At 37.8% G+C, this 24,083-nt stretch overlaps 1 protein-coding gene across 1 annotated transcript in view; it reads right to left on the bottom strand.

Annotated features, from left to right (window-relative positions):
- Window positions 1–24,083, bottom strand: part of LOC147033446 (E3 ubiquitin-protein ligase TRIM11-like) — a 59,593-nt gene that overhangs the window by 15,813 nt on the left and 19,697 nt on the right. Inside the window, exons 3-6 of the mRNA XM_085871632.1 lie at window positions 23,005–23,100; window positions 15,723–15,956; window positions 10,370–10,392; window positions 8,585–8,712 (exon numbers count right to left, since the gene is read on the bottom strand). Coding sequence (XP_085727758.1) covers window positions 8,585–8,712; window positions 10,370–10,392; window positions 15,723–15,956; window positions 23,005–23,100 — 481 coding nt within the window. The remainder of the gene's footprint in view (window positions 1–8,584; window positions 8,713–10,369; window positions 10,393–15,722; window positions 15,957–23,004; window positions 23,101–24,083) is intronic.

Below are 24,083 nucleotides of genomic sequence, written 5' to 3'. Positions count from 1 at the left end.
ACTATGAGACATCTTAATGAATTTGGGAGATTTTTATGGTTGTTAAATTTTATCTTATTTTCCCAAATGGGTAAAAAATCATTCATTTATATATTTGGAAAACAGGTTATTTAATTTATTATTTGCTTTTTTAGAAACTCTAGATTTTATCCAAAGTTCAGGTTTAATTTCAAGATAATCCATTATTTTATTTATACAATATCTTGTGTTGATATTTCCCTGAAAATTACATCCATGAATAATATATAACAACAATCCTTTGAACATTTCTCTTATACATTCAGTTTCTTCCCTTGTAAGGAAAGGTGTGTTATCACCCTCATACTTTACATTCATTTCTCTAATCAATCTTGTAAAGTAATTCATTTTTGGTGTAAATCTAAAAGAATTATTTTCCTTTTTATATTTTTTATTATCATTAATTAGAAGATAATCACAGAATATACATTGTTTATAGGCTTTTGACTCTGTGTTTAATCCCCGTCTTTCACACGCAGGACAATTCTCAAATTTGTCAAATGGAGAATCAGGAAAGTCTAGCATATTTATAAAGTAAAACTTTACTTAAACTGAAATTCATCTATACTTTCAGTTGTATATTGACTCATATTTAATAATATTACCATCGATATCTATATACTTTTTTTCATTACCAGATTCAACGACAACATTTTTCATATTAAAGGTAATTTTAAAATGATCGTTAACTACTATTGAACGAAATGTCATTTCACCTGATATATTAACATCCTTTATTTCATCAGGATTTACATCTTTAGGGTTGTTGAAAAAAATACAAATTTCTCCTTGCATATTACAGATGGTCTTATCTTTTCTTTCTAAAGCTTCATCCATAAGGTTTTTGTTTTTTGATACTTTTTCTTGTTTCATTGCTTTTTCTAGTTTTGAATATATTACCAGAAGAAGAGGAGAAACTTTTGTTAGAGATACTTTAATTGATGTTCTACCAGGTATACTAAAAGCCCTTCCACTGAAGGAAATTGAAGAACTCATATTATTTACCATAATTGTTTTTATCCAATAGTTGTTATATTTATCTTTGTTCAATTTTACATCCTTGACATATTTCTCAGTATCTTTAACAAATGAAGAGATTGATTGAAACTTGTCTTTTGTGTCTTGAAACATTGTATTTATTAAGTGAAAAAGTTGGAGGATAAAATGGTTTTAAGCACAGATTCACCTGTAAAATAAATGAAATTTTCATCAAGAAAATTTTAGTTTAAGCAAAGATTTATTATATAAATATGGTGAATACAACATACTGCGATGTTTGTAATCACAAATATAAACATTATAGAAAACACCTCCGAACCAACAAACACACATTTAATATATTTCATAAAATATCTCCTCTTGAGTTCGAAAGAAAACATTGTGATATCTGCTCAAAGGATGTTTTGAAGAGTAGTTATAATAGACATCTTCAATAACAAAAACACAAGAAAAATGAGTTTAAAGTAAAGGGAGACTATTATATTGAAAACACTGATGGGGCATTTAAAGGGCATATAAAAATAAGGATTTTTCAATTTGGAGAACCCGGACCATCATCAATAGCTGAATCAATTGAAATAGTGAAACCTGATGTTGAAAAAGTTATTAAAAAGACATTAAAAGAAATGAAAACTTTAAAGTTTTATATGGGAGTGAAAATGAATATGAAAAGACAAGATGAAGAACAAACTCCTTATATGAGAACAGATCTTCATTTTATAACATCATTTCAAGATTTTTTGAATAGTGGGGTTTATGAAGAACTATCAAAACAAGAGGAGGATGTTGATAATACAGTGGGAGGAAGTGGATTCAATATTTAAAAAATCATATTTTTAGATATACACATTCTAAAATCAAGCCCTCTTAAAGCTTCTTCTTATATTGAATTACCAAAAGAAATAAAACTAAAGAAGGCAGTTGTTAATATTAAGAACAATGATAATAAATGTTTTCTCTGGTCTGTTCTTGCTCACTTTCATCCACCAAAATGTAATTCAGAAAGAGTAAAACAATATATGAAATATGAGAACACCTTGGACATTAACGATTTTAAATTCCCAATGCCACTAACAGATATTCCTAAATTTGAGAAAAAGAATAATCTTTCTATTAATGTATATGGATTAACAGATACAAACAAAGTTCAAATATTAAAAATTTCAAACAACTATAAAAATGAAGAAACACACATTGATCTTTTATATTTTAGTGTTGGAAATAATTCACATTACACATACATCAATAATTTATCAAGATTAATCTCTTCTCAGGTATTCAGAACAGCAAACAAAATATATCCTTGTAAGCGATGTCTTAATTCATTTCATACAAAAGAACGATAAGAACAACATTCAAAATATTGTAGTAATCATAAATCAGCTGTAATTACAATGCCTAAACCTGGTGAAAAGATTTCTTTTGAAGATTATAATAAATCTATCATGCACCCATTTGTGATATACGCTGATTTTGAGTGTATCCTTAAAAAGATAAATACTGCTTCTCCTAATCCAAAAGAATCATATACAAATAAATATCAAAAACATATTCCTTGTGGTTTCTGTTATTATATCAAATCATCTGTTGGAGAAAAGTATAACAAACTTGAACATTATAGTGGAAAAAAAGCTTCACAAGAGTTTGTAAAACGATTAGAAAAGGATTGTATAAGACTCACTAAATTAATGAAAGAAACAAATGAACCGATGAAATTAACTAAAGAAGAAAAATTAGAATTTAGAAAGAACAATATCTGTCATATTTGTGAGGGGGAAATTAAGGAGTCTAAAGTTAGGGATCATTGTCATCTTACTGGTAAATATAGAGGTCCCGCTCATTCCTGTTGTAATCTTAATTATAAATTACCTTCTTTTATTCCAGTCTTTCTTCACAACAGCGCCAACTATGATACACATCTATTTATAAATGAACTTTCAAAAACACCAGGGAATATTTCTGCCATAATAAACACAAGTCAAAAGTATATTTCATTTACAAAAATGATATTCACAAAACCTTTAACTCGTATTAGGTTTCTAGATTCTTACAAGTTTATGGGAACACCACTAGCCTACCTCGCATCAAATCTAAGCTCCACGGACTCTTTTCCAAATCTTAATTCATTCTTTCCAAAAGAGGAAATTCTCACTAAAGAGGAAATTCAGATTAAAGAGAGAATTCAAAGTAAAGAGGAAACTCTAATTAATGAGGAAATTAATGAAGAAATTCTAACTGAAGATGAAATTCTAATTATAAAGAAAATTAGAACAATGAATGAAATTCTAACTAAAGAGGAAATTCTGATTAAAGATTAAATTCTGATTAAAGAAGGAATTCTCACGAGAGAGGAAATTCAAACAAGGAATGCAATTCAAAGTAAAGAGAAAATTCTTACAAGTAAGGGAATTTATCCTTATGATTATATGGATTCATTTATGAGATTTAAAGAAACACAACTTCCTTCAAAAGAAAGTTTCTATAATAACCTTTATGAAGAAGCGATAAGTGATAAAGAATATAAACACGCACAAGAAATATGGAAAATATTTAAGATAAAGAACCTTGGAGAATATCATGATTTATATCTAAAAACAGATGTTTTATTGTTAGCTGATGTGTTTGAAGCTTTTAGATCACTCTGTCATAATAAAAATTGTTATGGATTTGATCCTACCCACTATTTCACAGCTCCTGGTTTAGCTTGAAGTGCAATGTTGAAAATGACAAAACAAGATATAGATTTAATCAGTGATGTTGATATGCTTTTGATGATTGAGAAGTCCAAGAGAGGTGGAATATCACAAGTATGTTCAAAAAGATATGCTAAAGCAAATAATAAATATCTTCCAAATTATGATAGTGAAAAAGATAGTAATTATTTGATGTATTTTGATGCTAATAATTTTTATGGATGGGCAATGACTCAATCTCTGCCTTATGGTAAATTAGAGTGGGTGGAAGAAAAGGATTATGAAAAGGCTTTGATGAATATTGTTATTTCTTCTCAAGAGGAATTGAATGACGAAGAAGAAGGTTATTATTTTGAAGTTGATTTGAGGTACCCGAGTGATCTTCATAATAAGCATAAAGACCTTCCTTTTGCATGTGAGAAAGAAACCCCAAAGAAAGAATGGTTCAGTGATTATCATAAAAGTTTTAATATTAAAGGCAAATCAACAGAAAAGTTATTAACAACATTCTATGATAAAGAGGGATATGTTTTGCATCAGAGAAGCTTAAAACAGTTTTTGAGAGAAGGATTGAGAGTAGCTAAAATTCATAGAGTTTTAAAATTTAAACAAAGTCCTTGGGTGAAAAAGTATATTCAATTCAATACAGATATGAGAGCAAATACAAAAGTAAAATTTGAAGGGGACTTTTATAAATTAATGAATAATGCTGTATTTGGAAAGACTATGGAAAATGTTAGAAACAGGCAAAACATTAGATTCGCAACATCTTGGAAAGAAGCTTCGAGATTGATAAATAAACCAAGTTTTGAGAGAGAAGAGGTTTTTTCAGAGAACTTTTCTGCAATTCATATGAAAAAGGAAAGTATTGTAATGGATAAACCAATTTATATTGGAACAGCAGTTCTTGATTTATCAAAGATATTGATGTATGATTATTTGTATAATGACTTAAAGAAAGAGTATGGTGAAAATGTTTCATTGTTGTATATGGACACTGATAGTTTTATCCTAGATATAAAAACTGATGATGTTTATAAAGATATGAAGAAAAATATTGGAGTATATGATACAAGTAATTTCAGCAAGAAGAGTGAGTTATTTTCCAAAAAGAATGAAAAGGTTATTGGTAAGTTTAAGGATGAGTTGGGTGGAAAAGTAATGAGTGAGTTTATTGGATTGAGAGCAAAGGCATATGCTTATAAGTATGGTGATCAGATTGATAAGAGGTTAAAGGGAATAAAGAAATATGTAATAAAGAAATCAATAACTTTTAGAAATTATTATAACTGTTTGATGAATAAGAAAGAAGAATATAGGAAAATGAATACAATAAGAAGTTATAAACATAACATATATAGTGAAGAAGTAAATAAAAAGGCATTAGGAGCCTTTGATGATAAGAGATTTATTTTAGATAATGGAATAGATTGTGTTCCATATGGATATTGTATGATAGAGTGAATAGAATAGATTGTGTTTTAACGATGGGAAGATGGGTTAGGGTTTTTTAAGTGCTGCCGCCGCGTTTTTTTTGCAATATATAAATGGTCAAACCAAGTATTAATCAAACTAAAGAGTGGAGAAAATCTCAGTCTTGGTATATAAATGGAAAACATAATGAATGTGAAAAATATCAAATAAGTCTTATTGAAAAAATAACTAAAACAAAGGTGAATAAAACAAATAAGCGAATCAATTTAAAAAGTAGTAAGTTAGAGGATGTAAAGAAAAAAATAAATATCCTTGAATGGACTGAAAACTTTGATGGTTATCAATTGAACAATGAAAAAACAATTTACTATAATCTCAAAATGATATGTGGCTCAGGAGGTGGTCAAACAAGAGCATTAAGAGAAGTTTATCATTTCGTAATAGCACAAAAGGGGTATCTTAAAAAATATAAAGATTAAAATGTTTTGTTTTTCAATATTTTAGATGGGGATTATTGTGCAAAGAAAATTAAACTATTGAAGGAATTTGAGAATGAACAAATCTTTATAGGTTCAATGAGTGAGCTAAATAATATGCGTCGGTTATTTGATAAAGAGTGTCCCGAGGCTTAGACGTTTTAGATATTTCTTTCGAATCACCTTTAACAAATCTTTATCTTATTGTATGGATTATTTGGAAAAAAAAAGTGTCCCCAGGTTAAAAGGGGAGACAAATAAATATACCTTGGGATAAAAAGGGGGTTTATTTCTAGGGAAAAAAAAATATGAATCGCTGAAAATCCCCCATTCATTTACATGGGGAAAAGTGAGCCAGAACCAGTATATTCACCCTACTGTGCTGCATCAGCACCTTCTGATTCTGTCCTGGATGTTTTAGCATTTTTTTTTGTAGGCCTATTGAAAAAATCTGAAATGCCTTTTTGCGCCATGTTGTCCTTCGTGTGTCATTCGTGTGTCTCTCGTGTGTCTCTCGTGTGTCTCTCGTGTGTGTCTCTCTCTCTCTCTCTCTCTCTCTCTCTCTCTCTCTCTCTCTCTCTCTCTCTCTCTCTCTCTCTCTCTCTCTCTCTCTCTCTCTCTCTCTCTCTCTCTCTCTCTCTCTCTCTCTCCTCCGCGGAACCGTCCACACTGCGATGTTCCCACATGCGTGTTTTAGCGATGGTGTTAGGGACGTCGTGAACCCTAACCCCGTAGCAATATGTACATGTCTGTGATCACTAAAAACTAACAAACACATTTTTTTAACTTGTATTTTCTTCCCCAAAAGCAAAATTATTTATTATATCGTTTTTATATATATATATATATACATATATATATATATATATATATATATATTATAAAAAAGACTTTTTTTCAGACAGGAGGTGCTGTGCTCCTCCTGCCTGCAGCTAGGGGGTGCTGCAGCACCCTCAGCACCCCCTTCCCACGCACCTGGTTAGCTTCCTGGATGCTCACCACAGAGTTTTGGATGGATGCTGGGGGGAATGAAGGACATTACAAGGACAGAACGCTTTGGCGTATAACCCGAAGCACAAATATGCACTGAGCTTCATTCAATGACGTCTGGGTCGCCCTGGCACTCCATTAAATAACACCTCTTGAATGGAGTTCAATGCACATTCACGACCCTACAATATTTATCACACATACAGATTCTCTTACACGCCCTGTAAGCTGTCTTCACACTAATTTCTCTCCCACCTGTATCTTGTCCAGTGTGGACGCATCATTGAAAGAGCATACTGATTCACACCTCTTCACACTTCTTCTTGCATCACACTGCACTACATTTTTGCACCTCCTATTCACGCACCATAGACAACCCAGTTTTCTTCCCTTATCCTCCTTCCTAAGCGATTGGGCTACATAGGTCCATTGACTGCACCAGGTATTGACAAGGTCATTTCCACCTCAACTGATTTATCTCTCTGGCTAACTCTAGCCCCCTCGGGTGCGAGTGTGAGTGTGATGGCATCTGTAACATGTGTAGCATAATTTAAGATTGTATAAGTTTTATATAGAGTTAATTCTACTCTGTGTCTTCTGTCTTTGTAAATAATAATTGCATTTCTTTTTCTGCACCCAAGAATCCCTTTGCTTTCTCTGCTGTACATAATTGTGAATAAATCCTCTTGCTCCACATAACTTTCCTTGCTCTTGCTTATAATAAATTGCTTGTTATATATGTACCCAGCTCGTTTCATATTTTCTTTCATTGGTCCAGCATGGTCCGCACATTAACTTAGCCAAGAAGTTCTACCCCAATAATTTGCTCTTATTAGCCAGAGCACACTCACTGAATTGTTCAAAAATAATCAAAGTGAGCTGAGGTCACGAGACCACAATTGACTTGGGGGTCCACAGGTAAGGTATCACGCGAGTTAGTGTAACCCTGCCCAGATTGGCAGTGCCAATCAGCGTTCTTTGTCGCATTGCAACCTGCCGGTGTGTGGAGTCATCTGTGCTCAGTGGCCTCAGGACCTGTCGTTCGAGAGGGATCCGAGTACTTCCCCTCATTGCGAGCCTCGAACCCCGAGTCCACAACAATATTTAAAAACAGTCCTCAGCTCCCATAGTTCCCAGCTACCCCTCCCAAGATGATTTATAGTAAATATCATCATTTTAAACTTACCATGTCCATTCACATCCCAGATGTCACTTCCATCGCTGTTCAGAAACACCCAAGCCAGATACGGTGACTTCATCGGGGAAGTCGACCTGATACATACAGCTCCTACCTAAATATAGCTGGCACAAGCTTTGTGTATTTTCATGTCACAAAGACGTCCTTTACCAATGAATTGGTTACCATTACTTGGTAATTATGCACAACATCGTCTTTCCAATTGCAGACAACCATTAGATAAATCACCAAGCCTGCTATGTTCATGGAAGGTACTCCCACAAGGTTCAAAGTCCATTCAATGGTGGTGATCCGTCAGGGATTTGTGTTCAAAGTCCATTCAGTGGTGGTAACCACACGTCTGTCCACTCAGGCCTTGCAATGGCACACATGGTCAGGAGTTTGTAATACGAGCAGCTTCCCCTTCGGTGAGATGAGAACGTTCTCCAAGTTTTTCGTTGTGCATAGGCACGGTCCTTCTTGCAAGTACTTTTTCATGTAAATTTGGATTATTTTAGAAGCTTTGTGAGCCATTTTAGAAACAATCCTTATCTCGCACACATGGTATACTTCATGGTGCCCCAGACACCGCTGTTCCTCAGGGTTTCTGCACATGTTCACCAATCATTATGGGGTACATTTCGTCAATTTGAAAGTCATGTATTACATGAGGACCAATCTTTGCCATTTGTACCTTTTTCACTTTTCTATTTATATTTACCTTCCCTGTTTCTCTCAAATCATATGTTCCCCAAATAATTATTCTGCTTATAAAATCCCCTATTTGTGTCACTCACTCATTATATTCTTCAAAAATGTGTCATGTTGTTGGGTGAGCAAGTCCAGAGTCTTCTCCTCCTCAGAGAAGTCCAGCACTGTGGGTTGTGCTATCTTCAGAGATTGAAAGTGTGACACCGACTCGAGCCTTGGTATGAAAAAGAAAAACAACTTCAGGAAGGTCAGGAGGTGATTGGAGGAGAAAAGGTTTGTAAAATAATATATATTTTTTAAATACCTCAAATACAAAAGTTATCCATAAACTTGTGATGGAAATCGAATGATGGATGGAATTTATATTTACTCCATCTTTTAATGAGAATCTATAAGTCAATGAACATATCAATAGGAGAATGGTCAAAACAAATGGATTAGAATCTTGATAAACTTTTATTTTCTTCATTGTCTCTCACATATTATGAACTCAGGTTACCCTTACTATAATTCACGGACTGGTGTGTGTGTGTGTGTGTGTGTGTGTGTGTGTGTGTGTGTGTGTGTGTGTGTGTGTGTGTGTGTGTGTGTGTGTGTGTGTGTGTGTGTGTGTGTGCGTGCGTGCGTGCGTGTAATCTATTGATGTGTGTGTGTGTGTCGCAATGCTCCACCTCCATACATCCATTACATCCAGACTTGCTACATAGGATCAGCATGACCCCAATTAATGTGTGGGGGTGTTTTTAGAGAGTGTGTGTGTGTGGGGGGGGGGGGGTGGGGGGCAGAGATACAAATTCTCTCTGTAAATGTGTATCGTCTAGCGCCACCTCAAGGTGGGGAAGGGCATTACAAGTTTCCACCATTTACATTGCAGTATTCCTGTCCCCACGTTTTCCTGTGCAGTGCGGTGTTTTGAATTATAAGCAATAGGTATGGTTTTGCTTAATTCACGTAACCCATGTTTTTATTTTTTTATTTTGCCTATGCAGAGCTGTCCGTTGTCGTAAACTTAATTTTTCATTGAATTTATGAGGTCAAATGCCAGTTAGCCTTAGCTCGTGCTTTGGAAGGAATTTAATAATTATATACTGGGAAAAGCGAGAAGGGAGGTTTGTTCACAGTGTACACATTCCTCCAGGGCAGTAAAACCTTGCATTCTTATCTATTGGCCCACAGATGGCCTGGCTACTCCTTCTATTCTGACCATCTGGAGTGCAAAGCCCCATAAGAGACTATTTATCATGCTGTGTTTGTGATTTTAACTTCACAAGACCCATCTGCGCTTTCTCAAAAGGCCTCTCTTTGTTTCGTTAGTTTCCTTTGATATATCAACCACGCCTTGGTTAGATCACACACACACACATATATATATATATATATATATATATATATATATATATATATATATATATATATATTCGATGTAATCCATGTAAAATTAGGACTGCTTGAGATTCGCTCCAGGCTATCTTCCATGTGCACATGTTTCTGTCTTTTATTTCGTCATTGAATAAACAGCTTTAATTGAATTATAAAGTTCTTTCTCTTTCAAGGTGTTCAAAAATTGCCACGACACAGTCACCTATTCACCACTCAAATAAAGGTATATGTCGGTAGAACGTGTTGCATGCTTCGAACAAGATCGCCCATAGGGTGGGTACTCTGCTAGTATGATATAACAAGGGACATCAAATCATCATTGGGAAAGAGTAGGGACATTTTTGTAAATTTCTTATTTTTTTTGGAGACATAGAAAACAAAATATAATTGGAGGATGAATTAACATATGATGATTCTAAAGTAGGAACAGAGAGGGGAAAAACATGATGATGTGCATGACAATGTGATGGACACAACCATCACAGTCTTACCTTTTTATGACATCCTTATAACCCTGAAAAGGAAGAAAACAGTGAATTAACTTTTGATTGATTAATTAATGTCTCTTAATGTATTGAAATAATGAAAACTACAATGGCACTAGTAGAGCGCATATCTGCATCAGGCTAAACAATTTACATTTTGTATCCAACTGATAGGCCAGATCTGCATCCGTACCTGAACGAAAATCTAATCGGCTTGTTCTTGTCACCAACTCAACTCATTCACCAAGTTTTATCATAACCCATGCACAACTTATTGAAATATTGTGCTACATATCCCTTCTGGCCCTTTCTCTCAATGGTAAAGAATCGCTTAAAAAATTCCAGTATCTGGATCCAGATCTTCACCAACACCTAATAAATTTGTCCTTGTCTCGCACACAATTGTACACCAAGGTTCATCCAAATCCGTCCATAACTTTTTGAGATATCTTGCTCACAGACAAGCAAACAAACAAGAAGAAGATGTCGTGCAGAGCACGATACTTGCAAAATCCATAAAACAAATTTGGCCTTAAAATAATTCGTGGTTGAATTCCATGACCAAATTTGCAACTTCTCTTCAAATTTCAAGTCAATCGGATGAAAATTGATAATTTTAGAAATCTGGCCGATGTTGACCTTTTGCCCGATGTTGACCTAAAAATAATTGGTGGTTGAATTCAGTGATCTGAGATGCAAACACTTCAAATTTCAAGGCAATGGGATGAAAACTGAGGATTTTAGAAATACCACATTAGTTGCTGACCTGTGACCTATGTTGAACGTTTGGTCTCTGTTAACCTCAAAAATAATTATTGGCTGGTTAAATTCCGTGACCTGAAATATAAGTCCTCTTTAAATTTCAAGACAATCGGATGAAAATTGAGGATTTTAGAAATACTACCTTCATTGTTGACCTTTGGCCCATGTTGACCTTTCTATGTTGAGCTCAAAAATAATTTGTGGTTGAATTCAGTGACCTGAAATATAAGTCCTCTTCAAATTTCAAGCCAATCAGATGAAAATTGAACATTTTAGAAATACCACCTAAGTTGCTGACCTTTTGACCTTAAAAACAATATAATAGGCTTCTTCCTTCTGACAAACTCTACCATGTGGTGAAGTTTCATGAAGATCGGTTAAAAATTGTGACCTGTAAAAAAACGATGTGCTTTCTTTGGACACTCCATGTGTGTTTGGAGACAAATAAATCCTTCCAAACTGGTGCAACCTTGATTACCCATGGCAAAGGGTTCCATCTCTCTCTATCGCGTGCAGCCGGTGGCTGCTGGTTGCATCATTGTGTGGGACACGGCTATGCCGTTGATGTAGTGTCCCCCTGACCAGTGCACTGGTGCTCATTTTGCCGACCTCGGAAGGATGACAAGCTGAGTCAACCTCCTGGTGTATTTTTAATTCAGCGGACAACGGGGCTTGAACTCAGGACCCTAGGATCCCAAGCCGCCACCCAAACCACGAAGCCAACACCAGGCTAAAGGATTCAAGGAAGAGAAACTTATCGCTACTTCATCATGAAACTAGAACGGGCACTCAGTAGAGCGCATACCTTCGCCAACGCTACATTTTGCCCCCCCCCCCCAGAAACCATTGATTGTGAGGGTATTTAATCCCATACCACATCTGCAATCTCATATGTGTTGTGATGGCTTAAAAACATTAAATTTGCTGCTGTTTGACACTGATTCACGTACATTGTACAATTTCTGTATGAACTCCCTGACCTTTTTGGGTGTCGGTGTCAAGTCAATCTGATGACAACTGGTCACATTATAAGAAATAAGTTCAGTGACACCCCTCCCCCCCCCAATGCTTTAAACTCACCAATAAAGTCACTGTCAAATATTACACATCACTGGATAGGGAATTGAATTCTAAACATTTTGAATCTACTTCCATGCAAATTGTATAAGAATTGACCGCGTTATGATAATAAAGGTCGTTGACCCCCTGACCTTTGACCCAAACTGCTAACAAAGGTAATGACGTCATTGTGTCCTATCATATATCACAAGATTGGGCATTGAATTCACAACATTTTGGCATTGGTTGCATGCAAATTGGATAAAAATCGACCACACTATGGCAAAATGACGATTTTGACCTTTTAATGACCTCGACCTTGACCTTTGTAAGCTTAATTTTGTAATTGGTATTAGAGTGTGGGGAACAGAACAGTCAACATTTTGGTGTTGGTTTCATGCAAAATCGGATAAGAATTGACCGTGTTATGACTAAAACCGCACATTTTGCAATGTCGTGACCCCCCCTGACCTTTGACTCCCAACCGCTAATAAGGGTTATTACGTCACGTGTCATGTCACATATCACAAGATGGGGCATTGAATTCTGAACATTTTGGCATTAGTTGCATGCAAATTAGATACAAATTGACCGCGCTATGGTAAAAAGACGATTTTGACATTTTCATGACCTTGACCTTGACCTTTGACCCGATCGCTCCCAAAATCTAATCAAATGGTCCTTCGATAATAACCAATCATCGCACCAAATTTGCTGCGATTCAGTTCAATACTTTTTGGAGTTATGCGAATAACAAACAAACAAACAAACACACATATTCACAAATAAATAAATAAATACACAGCGATCAAAACATAACCTTCGCAACAAAGTTTGCGAAGGTAACAATGAATCACATATGCAGCATTTTGCGCGCATATGCACATGCTGCTGGAGGCGCCTCGATTCCAGGTTCCAGGAAGACCAGCTCTGGGCCAAGCTAAGTACAAGAACAGTTGAAAGGAAGGGTTTTCTTTTGTTTCCCCATTGTCTATATTTGAGTCTGTGTGAGAGGTGCCTCTACCATAGGAGTTATTTACTTTATCATTATTATCATTACCTTTTGAATTATTGTTCTTCGTAAAAAAAAAAATGCTTTTTTTCATTAAATATGTTCATTTTGAAGAAGCTGCATCCGTATATTTGTCGTTGGTTCGAGTATAAACCCCCTGTGCATCCGTTTCATTCCCCGTGCTCCTCCGCACCTCCGCCATTGCGTCCCATGCCTTTCAAGCACGTGTTAAAATCTCCGAGGATCAACGTGTCCACCTCCTTTTAATATGGAACCACTCAGCACCACAATTGGGGGGGGGAGCGGTTAACCTGGGCCAGCCACCCACACGACAATATTTAAGCCAATGCCAGGAGTTTAAATAACAAGATGGAAGAGCATAAAGCTAAAGTAGGTAGCGAAGTGTATGACATGGTAGCAGTAAGCGAAACGTGGTATAAAGAGGAGTGTAATTGTAGGACAGGAAGAGAAGGCTACAATGGTATCATGTGATAGGAAAGGGATATGCATGTTAAAATCTCTCTCTGTAATCTGGCTTTGGTCAATGTTAATGGGTATTAATGTCGAGGATTCTGTATGGATGGAGATCGTACAAACAGGAAGATGTTCAGATGATGCTTTTATAGGGCTGCTGGTGAGAGTGAACAAACAGAGGTTAGTTTAGAGAGATAATGAGGAAAAGCAAAGAGAATATGAGATGGACAAAGCCAACAATATTAAACATAACAAGACGTTCTTTAAGTGTATAAGGGGTAAAGAATGGGTAAGGAAATGCATGGCCCAATTGAGGAAGAGCACGAGGAGATTGGTTGGTGGTGATAGTGAGATGGCATGCTTACGGATTATCAACTAGTTATTTTGCTTCAACATTTACATAAGAACAGTAAGGGGAATTATATATGGCTGAAATAATCTATCCAGAGGGAAAATTAAGGCTTTTAGAGGCGTTCGAGGGAGAGGAAAGTTAAGAAGCAGCTTTGAAAGCTAAAAGAAGAAAATGCTCCAGCGCCAGACAATGTCTCCACGAGTATTGAGGGACGTGATAGAGCAGATAAGCATAATGTCATCCTATATCCTTAGCAGCTCATTGAAGTCAGGAACGGTACCAGGCTCGAGGATTGGAGAGTAGCCAATGTAACACCATGTGCATCATTTTGGTGTGGACGTGGTTTTTACAATTCCTGAAAACTTCTTTAACAGCTGAAAATTTGCACTGGATCTGTCTAGTATTCCCTTGTTTCATTACTGTATTGTCTATCAATTGCTTTTCACTCCTATATCTTGTCCGTGTCTACATGACTCTGTCATGTCAAATTTGTGCTTCTGTCTGTCTTGGTCTCCAGCTTTGACTACATTGCGTCGAGACCTCAGGCCTCATTTCTATCTCTCAATCTTTCTTTTATCCTGGGTGTCTCTCATAGCATAGCAGGACAAACACATGACAGGCAATCCATGAGTGGCACTCCACACCAAGGCTCAGAGCCCCAATGTAATGGTTTCCTATGCTCTGATCGTCCTCACCGACCTAATCAAGAGCCAAAGGCCAGCATCTTTCTTCACCACGAGACCCCAATTACCTCAACACTAATTCAATGGCCATGACATTCTCCTTGGTGTACGCTCACCCTCTGCTCTCCAAAATGCGCCAGCCCTGAACTCCGCCCTCCGATTCATGCGTTCCTCACACTGACTTCGTGCATGCGTTCTGCCTATCTCTCATCCTATTCAGGAGGAAGCCTCCCACAATGCGCAAGCCAACCTTCCTCTTTGATCACGCCTATATCCTCCGCCTCCGCGGCATGGCCTGCTCGCATGAAACCTGGGAAGGCGGGGATTCTGCCTGCTCGGCAAGCTTCTGACATCACGCCCATCGATCATCTCTCGGGGAATGACCTCGCTTGTTGTCAACCTTTAGAGGCGGGGCTTTCTCCCCATTTGTTGTGGTTTTTAGGAACGTGTTCCCCACCTTTTTTGCCGATATTCAAATATAAAAGCACAGGGAAAATCACAGAGGGCAATCACATACTGGGAAACTTATTCTTACTCTCTAGGCTAATTACCACCACACCACCCCTCCCCCCCCCCCCGTGAGGTGACACATAACACTTAAGCTCATAGGTTCCCTACTTAGTTACATCGAGATTCCTCCTACATGTCCATGGACCAAGCAACTCCACACAATGCTATATTCCCTCTTAAATTCTTCCATCTACCCCCACAACGGTAACAATATTATTAATTTTTTCCATTTCTGTGTTTAGTTTTTTCCTGCATGACCTTACAAATCATGTTATTAGTAACAGTTCCTTCCTTTGCAGCCTATTTGCTCTCTTTCAGCAGAAAAAAGCTTTTGTTGTGACTCGTTATTTCTTATTCCTCACACCCATGGATATAATCATTCTTGTCTCGGCAAAGAGCTCACCTGATCCCAATTGCCCATGAAAATGGACTCTTCAATCTTTTCTCGTCCAAAAAAGATTGAACTCAAGAAATATTGAGATTTAAAGGTGAAGAAGAATTGCCTACCTGTAGAAAAGAAATGGTCTCAAGATCCTGGAGTGCTGTTTTCAATGTGGAATTTGCTTCATGGAGAGAGTTCAACTGCTCCTTAACCTCGTCCATCTGCTTCTGGAGGAGAACAATCTTCTCCTTTTGCCTTTTGATCACCGTACTCTTCATCAGATCCACAAATTTATCCACAAATTGGTACAACTCCGTTCGCTTTTCCTCCATCCTGTCCACAGTACCTTTACCTGAATACTGAAAGAAAGAAATCATTCTGCAATTCGAGTTAGAAGTCAAGAATAAACTGTCAGAGAAAGGTTAAAACCAAAGAGAACATTGGATTATGATGTTGCAGGACACAAAAGAAAACAATGGATCATTTTTGAAAAAGGATTAGAACATTGCAGGAGTGCATTGAGAAGGAAATAATGGATTACATACATACATATACATATACAATATACATCTATACATATATAGTCCGACTTGTTAGAGGAGTCCCACTCAAAAATGGGTACAGCAAGGGGATACTCCCCACCTTGAAAGAACCAAAAAGGACAGAACGGAAGGAGCCAGACACACTTGGGCACTGTGAACTGCCATACTACCTGGGCCTTTCTGAAAGTATTGGCAGAATAGTACATGGTGCATGGATTGGTGTAGCCTGCAAGCCTCGACGCACCATCCGTAATGTCATCTCAAAACTAAAGGACCCAATACCAACTGGTGATAAATCTGGAGTAGTTTACCATTCATCATACAAAGACTGTGACCAATTCTACATTAGTGAAACTGTAAGAAATTTGAAACAATGGCTAGATGAACATTATGGAGCAATTAGGCTTGGAAAGGTGACCGAGTCAGCCATAGCACGTCATTGCCTGCAATCTGGCCAAAAATTGGACTTTGATGGGAACCGTGTCCTAGATACTACATGTAAAAAACGACACAGGTTGATTTTGGAAGCGTGGCAGGTGAAGAGCCGGGAGGGTGCTCTACCTCGGGAGATGGTGGACATACCTACACAATAAATATCTCTGATGCAAATGGCGAACACGATACTTGCAAAATCCACCCCCCTCTCCAAAGGTTTCCATGAATACATGAAATTGTCCACTTCATTTACATTAAAATTGACAATCTTAATCAAAGCTCAGGTCAATGAGGTGAAAATTGATTACTTTTCAGATTGAAATTGATGATTTTAGAAGTTTGACCTTTTGATCTCAAAATAGTTGGTTTCCATATTCAGTGATGCACTATATAATTTCTGCTTAATTTTCAGGTTAACCAGATTAAGATTAACGATTTTTCAGATGAAATTTGATGATTTTCGAAATTTGACCTTGAGTTGACCCTTGACCTCAAAGTAATTTGGTTCCCAATTCAGTGATGACTACACAAATCCTGTTCAACTTTCAAGTTAATTGGATGTAAATTGATAATTTTAGAAGTTTGACCTTGAGTTGAACTTTGACCTTTTGATCCCAAAAATTGTTGGTTTCCCAAGTTAATAGGATGTAAATTGATGATTTTAGAAGTTTGACCTTGAGTTGACCTTTGACCTTTTGATCCCAAAAATAGTTGTTTTCCCAATTCAGTGATGCACTATGAAATTGCTTTTTATTTTTGAAGTCAATCAGATGAAAAATGACAATTTTAGAAATTTGACCTCAAGATGACCTTAGACCTTTGACCTCAAAATTTAATAGGCTTCTCAGTTAAGACTCCCTTTACAACTTGGTGAAGATCAGTTTTAATTTGTGACCTGTTGGTGATTGGCAGACAAACAGACAGAATAACAAAATCGACTGACCAATATTCTTGAAAAATCTTCGATTTTGCAAGTAACAAGTGCAAAATCACTCATTGAGTGAAACTTGGCAAAACAGAACTACACTCGGTAGAGCGCATTCCTCCGCCAGGCTGAACAGTTTAAATTTTGTATCCCACTGATAGGTCGGATCTGAATCCAGACCTTAACCAAAATCGAATCGGCTTGTTCTTGTCACTTCACCAACTCATCCACCTCGTTTTGTCATAACTCGTCCACAACATTTTGAGATATCATGATATTGATATATATATATATATATATATATATATATATATATATATATATATATATATATATATATATATATATATATATATATATATATATATATATATATATATATATATATATATATATATATATATATATATATATATATATATATATATATATATATATATATATATATATATATATATATATATATATATATATATATATATATATATATATATATATATATATATATATATATATATATATATATATATATATATATATATATATGCCTGGTGTTGGCGCAGTGGTAAGGGCAGTGGCTTGGGACCCAAGAGGTCCTGAGTTCAAGCCCCGTTGGGACACCGAATTAATATATGTATGTATATATATATATATATATATATATATATATATATATATATATATATATATATATATATATATATATATATATATATATACCAAGTCGAAAACACCAGGGGGTTGACTCAGCCTGCCATCCTTCCGAGGTCGGCGAAATGAGCACCAGTTGTACTGGGCCCGGTGTATGCCCCGGTTAGAATAGGTGTACCATATCCCTGTGTGTCGTAAGAGGCGACCAGGGTTGCGTCAGGAAGGGCATCCGGCGTAAAAACCTATGCCAAATCATTATGCGGACAACAAAACGAATTTCCCTACCGGATCGGTCCGAGGCCCGGGTTACCAACGACCGCCACCGGTACCGGTGGTCAGCAGGGTACCAGTGGAAATTGTGCTACTGCTGGGCGAAGGAGGAGAAGGAGACGGGGAAGGCGAGTCCGGAGGCAGTGGGAGAGGGGGAAGGGTAGAAGTGTGGAGGTGAGAGTTGGAACTCTGAATGTTGGGACGATGACTGGCAAAGGGCGAGAGTTGGCTGATATGATGGAGAGAAGAAAGGTGGACATAGTGTGTACAAGAGACCAAGTGGATGGGGAGTAAGGCGAGAAGCATTGGAGGTGGTTTCAAACTGTTCTACCATGGTGTAGATGGGAGGAGAAATGGTGTCGGGATAATCCTGAAGGAAGATCATGTCAAGAGGGTATTGGAGGTGAGGAGGGTGTCTGACCGAGTGATGAGTGTGAAGTTGGAAATTGAAGGGGTGATGATGAATGTCATCAGTGCATATGCCCCACATATGGGGTGTGAGATGGAATATAAAGAATATTTCTGGAGTGAGTTAGATGAAGTGGTGGAGAGTGTATCCAAGGATGAAAGAGTGGTGATTGGAGCAGATTTCAATGGACATGTTGGGGAAGGGAATAAAGAGGATGAGGAGGTGATGGGGAGGTACGGTCTCAACAAGAGAAATGTGGAAGGGCAAATGGTGGTAGAGTTTGCAAAAAGAATGGAAATGGCAGTGGTAAACACGTATTTCAAGAAGAAGGAGGAACACAGGGTGACATACAAGAGTGGAGGAAAGTTCACACAGGTGGATTACATCTTAAGTAGGAGATGCAACCTGAAAGAGATTAGTGACTGTGAGGTGGTGGCAGGGGAGAGTGCAGCTCGACAGCATCGATTGGTGGTCTGTAGGATGACTTTAGAGGTGAGGTTGAGGAAGAGAGTGAGGGCTGAACCAAGGACCAGATGGTGGAAGCTGAAGGAGGAAGACTGTTGCGTGAAATTTCGGGAGGAGGTGAGACAAGCGTTGGATGGTGGTAAAGATGGGTGGGATGATTGGGCAACGACAGCAGAAGTTGTGAGGGAGATTGCTCGGAAGGTACTTGGTGTGACATCTGGACAGAGGAAGGAAGATAAGGAGACTTGGTGGTGGAATGAGGAAGTACAGGAAAGTATAAGGAAGAAGGGGTTGGCGAAAAAGAAGTGGGATAGTCAGAGAGATGAAGAAAGTCGGCAGGAGTATAAGGAGTGGCGTCGAAAAGCAAAAAGAGAGGTGGCTAAGGCCAAGGAAAAGGCATATGACGAGCTGTATGAGAAGTTGGATACAAAAGAAGGGGAAAAGGATTTATACCGATTGGCAAGACAGAGGGACCGAGCTGGGAAGGATGTGCTGCAGGTTAGGGTGATAAAGGACGCAAATGGGAATGTGCTGACGAGCGAGGAGAGTGTGTTGAGAAGGTGGATGGAGTACTTTGAGGAGCTGATGAATGAAGAAAATGAGAGAGAGAGAAGGTTGGAAGAGGTGGAGATAGTGAATCTGGAAGTGGGGTGGATCAGTAAGGATGAAGTGAGGACTGCTATGAAGAAGATGAAAAGTGGAAAGGCGGTTGGCCCAGATGGTATACCAGTGGAGGCATGGAAGTGCTTAGGAGAGATGGCAGTGGGGTTGTTAACCAGATTGTTTAATAAAGTCTTGGAAAGTGAGAGGATGCCGGAGGAGTGGAGATTAAGTGTACTGGTCCCGATTTTCAAGAATAAGGGTGATGTGCAGAGCTGTGGAAATTACAGAGGGATAAAGTTGTTAAGCCACACCATGAAGTTGTGGGAAAGAGTAGTGGAAGCTCGGTTGAGAGGAGAGGTGATGATCTGTGAGCAGCAATATGGGTTTATGCCAGGAAAGAGCACCACTGATGCGATGTTTGCTTTGAGAATGTTGATGGAGAAGTATAGGGAAGGCCAGAAAGAGTTACATTGTGTGTTTGTGGATTTAGAGAAAGCTTATGATAGGGTGCCAAGAGAGGAGTTGTGGTATTGTATGAGGAAGTCGGGAGTGTTGGAGAAGTATGTGAGGATCGTGCAGGATATGTATGAGGACAGTGTGACAGCGGTGAGGTGTGCGGTAGGAATGACGGACCGGTTTAAGGTTAAAGTGGGATTGCACCAAGGATCGACTCTGAGCCCTTTCCTGTTTGCAATGGTGATGGACAGGTTGACGGACGAGATCAGACTGGAGTCTCCATGGACCATGATGTTCGCGGATGACATCATGATCTGTAGGGAGAGTAGGGAGCAGGCTGAATCGAGCCTTGAGAGGTGGAGGTACGCACTGGAGAGAAGGGGAATGTTAGTCAGTAGGAGTAAGACGGAGTACATGTGCGTAAATGAGAGGGAGGGTGGTGGTATGGTGCGGTTGCAAGGAGTTGAGGTGGGGAAGGTGGATTGGTTTAAATACTTGGGATCAACTGTCCAAAGTAACGGAGAGTGTGGGAGAGAAGTGAAAAAGAGAGTGCAGGCAGGATGGAGTGGGTGGAGAAGAGTTGCAGGAGTGATTTGTGACAGAAGGGTAGCTGCAAGAGTGAAGGGGAAAGTATACAAGACGGTAGTGAGAGCAGCTATGTTGTATGGTTTGGAGGCGGTGGCGCTAACAAAGACAGGAAGCAGAGCTGGAGGTGGCAGAGTTAAAGATGCTGCGATTCTCGTTGGGAGTGACGAGGATGGATAGGATAAGAAATGAGTATATTAGAGGGACAGCGCAGGTAGGATGGTTTGGAAACAAAGTGAGAGAGGCGAGATTGAGATGGTTTGGACATGTGCACAGGAGGGAAACGGAGTATATCGGGAGAAGGATGTTGAAGATGGAGCCGCCAGGCAGGAGGAGAAGAGGAAGGCCAAAGAAGAGGTTCATGGATGCGGTGAGGGCGGACATGCGGGTGGTTGGAGTGTCAATGGAAGATGTGGAGGATAGAGCGAAATGGAGACAGTTGGTCCGCTGTGGCGACCCCTAACGGGAGCAAGCCGAAAGAGGAAGAAGATATATATATATATATATATATATATATATATATATATATATATATATATATATATATATATATATATATATATATATATATGTATGTTTAGCCCGATCGCTCAACGGTGAAGAATCACTAAAAAAAATTCTCTTATCCAGATCCGGATTTAGATCTTCACCAAAATTGAATTAATTCGTCCTTGTCACATATCCAAGCTGTCCACCAAGTTTTGTGTGAATCCATCCATAACCTTTTGTGATCTTGTGCTATATATAGATTTTGACCCGATCTCTTCGTCGTGAAGAATCACTTAAAAATTCTCAGATCTTCACCAAAATTAAGTGTTGCTGTCCTCGGCTGGTCACCTTCACACACCAAAAAATTCAAAACGATTGCTTGAAAACTGTGGCCAAAAATCGTGTGACAAACAGACAAACAAATGCTCCAGACCAAGAAACTTAGCGAAAATTGTTTTCTGCCTCGTAACAAGGAAGATTTCATACATAACAATACTTGCGAAATCTGGTTGAATTCAATGACCAAATCTGGATTCCACATTTTTTTACAGATTCCACATTTTTTACAGATTCCACTTTTTTTCAGATTCCACACTTTTTTTACAGATTCCACATTTTGCCCCACTTCCCCAGTCAATACATTTCCATTTTTACCTCCGCCACTCTAGGTGGAAGGACGTTGTGTTTTCACTCCTGTCTGTCTGTTTGTTAGTTGGTGAAAAAAAAATTTTGCCAAGTATGTTGGTCTTTGGCGTTTGTCTGTTTGGCTGTCTGTTTGTCACATGATTTTTGGCCACAGTTTTCAAGCAATCGTTTTGAATTATTTTTTGTGATAGGTGATCGGCTAAGAATGGCAATGCTAAATGTTGGTGAAAATCCAACTTCAGATCCGGATCTGAGAATTTTTTAAGCGATTCTTCACCATTGAAAGATGGGGACAAAAACGATATATAGCACAATATCTCAAAAGGTTTTCGATGGATTCACACGAAACTTGGTAGAGAGGTTGGGAGTGCCACTAGAAAAAGAATTAATTCAATTTTGGTGAAGATCCCAATATAGATCTGGATACAATAATTATATAATTTTAAACTGATTCTTCGCTCATTGAGAGATGCGGCTAAGAACGATATAGTTCTGTATAACATGATATTTCAAAAATGTATTGGGGCCTGATATGTTCTCATGGATCAGGCATTATGTAGCGGAGGTATGCGCTCTACCGAGTGTCCTTCTAGTTTTCTCTGTATCATGCTCTTCCATTTGCTGACATTTTTATCCAAAAACAGCATTTTAAAGAATAACTTGAAAGCATTTTAAGAAAACAACTTTCACATATTTGTTCGGTTGGATTTAAGAATAAGTTTGACCTCAATAGTCATGGATTGAAATTGTGATTGAATCAGGTGATTGTTGGCCACTGTGTAAAATGGGCAGAGGTGGCCTGAGATGGCTGAGATGCAACTAAGATTGTGTAGTTTGAGTTAACGTGACTGACACCCAATGGAGACCATAATCTATTCCAGATGCTAATTCTCTTTCCATCCAATCCCATCTATTCCTCGGTACTTCGTTACCTGTGTTTTCTCAACCTCCTGCTGCAGTTGATGGAGTTGGGACTCAAGGTGCTGCTTTGACTTTGATAGTTCAGGACACTTTGCAGTCAAAACGCCCTGCACAGTGTAAAGAAGAATTTTTCACCTTTATGTGGAAACGATAACACACAAACTGCACAAAATGATTTCAGAATGTATATGCAAAACAAAAGTGAACTGTAGACATTTATAGATTCAAAATTAGAGATAAACTCTTCTTTATCTATAGAACTGTATGAGAGGAAAGCTCATCACCATCATTTATCAAGTGAAGAATTGATTATTAAAGAAAGCAGAGGTGGATCTAGAGCCAATTGTGAAAGGACGTAGTTTTGGATGATGTAACAGCTGTAATCAACTGGAAAACAGGATCTTAGCAGCTTGATACGTGGATGGTTTTGAAGGCTGCCATAATGTGACAGGTATATGCTTACATCATTACATAAAGATGGGAGACACTTCGGACATTCAAATTGATCTGTGTACAAGTCAAGGTATTCGAAATCATAAAAATGAATGTGAATATTGGTTTCTATTCTCCTCATGTAAAATATAGCAACAACTGGGAAATGGTAAAATATAATATGGATTCACAATTTAGAAATTTATTCATCATATGAAAGTAAATCAAGACACAAATCACGTGTACATTCTCACTCCTTTGTCTGTTCTCTACAAAAACCTGTCCTTTTCTTATTTTGGTCACTACCTGTCTGCTGGAAATCTGAGATCACTCCCATTAACAATATGGGGGCAAAAAGAGATTATCTCAACAGAAGACAAGTAAGTGTACTTTGAATTGCAAGTGAAATCATGTCAACAATTATTGATGCTTGTGTCTTCCATCTTTTCAAAGAACATAATCACGGATCATCAATTTGGATTATATGCCAGTGATTCAACTTTGTAGATGATTTTGCTTCACCATCAGAAATAGTAAGAGGGCTTGAATCTCAAACAAAAGGACAAGATATATGTCGATATCACATGGCCTGGACATATCTTAGGCAATCAATATAATGTAGCATCCTGCTTTGCTTATGAAGCTCGCTAACTGTTGC

The sequence above is a fragment of the Eptatretus burgeri genome, chromosome 2 (assembly GCF_056783735.1).
Source record: "Eptatretus burgeri isolate ZD-2024b chromosome 2, Ebu_testis_v1, whole genome shotgun sequence".
Lineage (NCBI taxonomy): Eukaryota > Metazoa > Chordata > Myxini > Myxiniformes > Myxinidae > Eptatretus > Eptatretus burgeri.
This window is presented reverse-complemented; position numbering and strand designations above follow the sequence as displayed.